Raw genomic sequence first — 1,877 nt, 5'->3', positions numbered from 1 at the left:
AAGAGCCCTGCTGCGACCAGATCCCAGCGTGGGAGCTGTTGAGATGCTCCAGGCACCGTGTTGCTCGCCGAAGAGCCGTGCTGCAGCAGGATCCCAATGTGGGAGCCGTTGGGATGCTCTGGCCGCCGTGTTGCTTCCCGCAGGACCGTGCCACAGCCGGATCCCGATGTGGGAGCCGTTGGGATGCTCTGGCCGCCGTGTTGCTTCCCGCAGGACCGTGCCGCAGCCGGATCCCGATGTGGGAGCTGTTGGGACACTCCAGCCGCCGTGTTGCTTCCCGCAGGGCCGTGCTGCAGCCGGATCTGGACACAGGAGCCTCGGGGACGCTCCGGCTGCCGTGTTGCTCCCTGCAGGGCCGTGCCGCAGCCAGTCCTCGACATGGCAGCGGTGGCACTTCTGCTTTTTTTCCAGCCCCTTGCATGCACACCCCCACCCCCTCCCCGGGCCGTCAGTCTCTCCGCTCTGTCCCCGACAGCAGCAGCACCGAGCCCTGCCGGCCGCGCTCCTCCTCCGGAGCGGGCGGCGGGGGTTCCCGGCAGAAAGCCCCACTGGCTGCAGCAGCACCCCGGGTTTGCAGGGGGCTGGGAGGAGGCATCGTTCCCCCCCCCCAGCCCAGCTTTGGTCCTCTAAAAAAAAAAACACCCCGCTGTCGGCACGCAGGGCTGTGGCAACCTCTCCGGCACCGCGGCCCCCGTGCAGCTGAGCCTCTACTACGAGAGCCTGTGCCCGGCGTGCCGGGCCTTCGTGACCCAGCAGCTCTTCGCCACCTGGCTCCTGCTGCCGGACGAGGTCCTGAACATCACCCTGGTGCCCTACGGCAACGCGGAGGTGGGCGGCCGGGATGGATGGGGTGGGATTCGGGAGGGGGGGGGGGAACTGCCCCACGCCGCTCACCCCGTTCCACCGCCGCAGGAGACCAAAGACAACGGGACGTGGCGCTTCCAGTGCCAGCACGGCCCCGAGGAGTGTTTGGGCAACATGCTGGAGGTGAGCCGGGGTGGGAGGGCGGCGGGCGCCCTCCGCCGCGGCCGTCCSCCCCGCCGAACCCCGTCCTCGTCCCCCCCCGCAGGCCTGCCTGATGCACGAGGCGAGGAACTTCAGCACCTACTTCCCCGTCATCTTCTGCCTGGAGTCGGGGGTGTCCGTCACCAAGGACCTCGAGGCTGTAGGTGGCCCGGACCCCTTCCGCGCAGCGGGGTGGGGGGCACGCGGCGGCGGGGTGACGGCACCGCGGCCGCCGCTGCCTCCTCCTCCTCCTCCTCTTCCTCCCGGCAGTGCCTGCAGATCCACGCGCCGGAGGTGGCGGCGGGGCGGGTGGCCGCCTGCGCCGAGGGCGACCTGGGCAGGCAGCTGATGCACCGCAACGCCCAGCTGACGGCCGCCCTCCGCCCGCCGCACCAGTACGTGCCCTGGATCGTCCTCAACGGGGTAGGCTGGGGGGGTTTTGGGGTGGGGGGGGGCTGTGCCCCTCCCAGGGTGCCCGGGCCGGCACCGTGGGGTGACCGCCGCTTCCCCCGCCACCCCACGCGCTCCGGCCCGCAGAAGCACACGGAGGAGCTGCAGGCGCGGGCGCAGGACGCGCTGCTCGGGCTGGTGTGCGAGCTCTACCAGGTGAGCGCGGGGCGGACGGACGGACGGACGGATTGGCGGGGGGGGGTGCCCCCGTCCCCCGCCACCCGCTGCCCACCACTGTCCTTGCAGGGGGAGAAGCCCGAGGCCTGCACGGGCCGAGCCGCGAGGAGCGCCCGGCGCTGCGCCCGCTGAGGCGCTGCGCGACCGCGAGGGGAATAAAGAAAAGGGCAGTTTTGGTGGAAGAGGCGCCTGCCGAGTCCTGTGTTGCTGGGAGGGGGTCGTGGGAGGGCGAGGGAGAGCCGCTG

General features: G+C 71.7%; 1 protein-coding gene across 1 annotated transcript; it reads left to right on the top strand.

The window, feature by feature from the left end:
* Window positions 1–645: 645 nt before the first annotated feature.
* IFI30 (IFI30 lysosomal thiol reductase) lies at window positions 646–1,814 on the top strand (the record flags this gene model as incomplete). The annotated part of the gene is made up of 6 exons (XM_085320150.1): window positions 646–828; window positions 913–987; window positions 1,070–1,165; window positions 1,276–1,428; window positions 1,543–1,611; window positions 1,702–1,814. Coding segments are annotated over 6 exons (639 nt in total), but the record flags the coding sequence as incomplete, so codon positions are not given.
* Window positions 1,815–1,877: the final 63 nt, after the last annotated feature.

This window comes from Rhea americana, unplaced genomic scaffold, assembly GCF_003343005.1.
Source record: "Rhea americana isolate MKP2758 unplaced genomic scaffold, rheAme1 scaffold_611, whole genome shotgun sequence".
NCBI classification, from domain to species: Eukaryota; Metazoa; Chordata; class Aves; order Rheiformes; family Rheidae; genus Rhea; species Rhea americana.
Note: the sequence above shows the minus strand (reverse complement) of the source record. Positions and strands in the feature narration are given on the sequence as shown.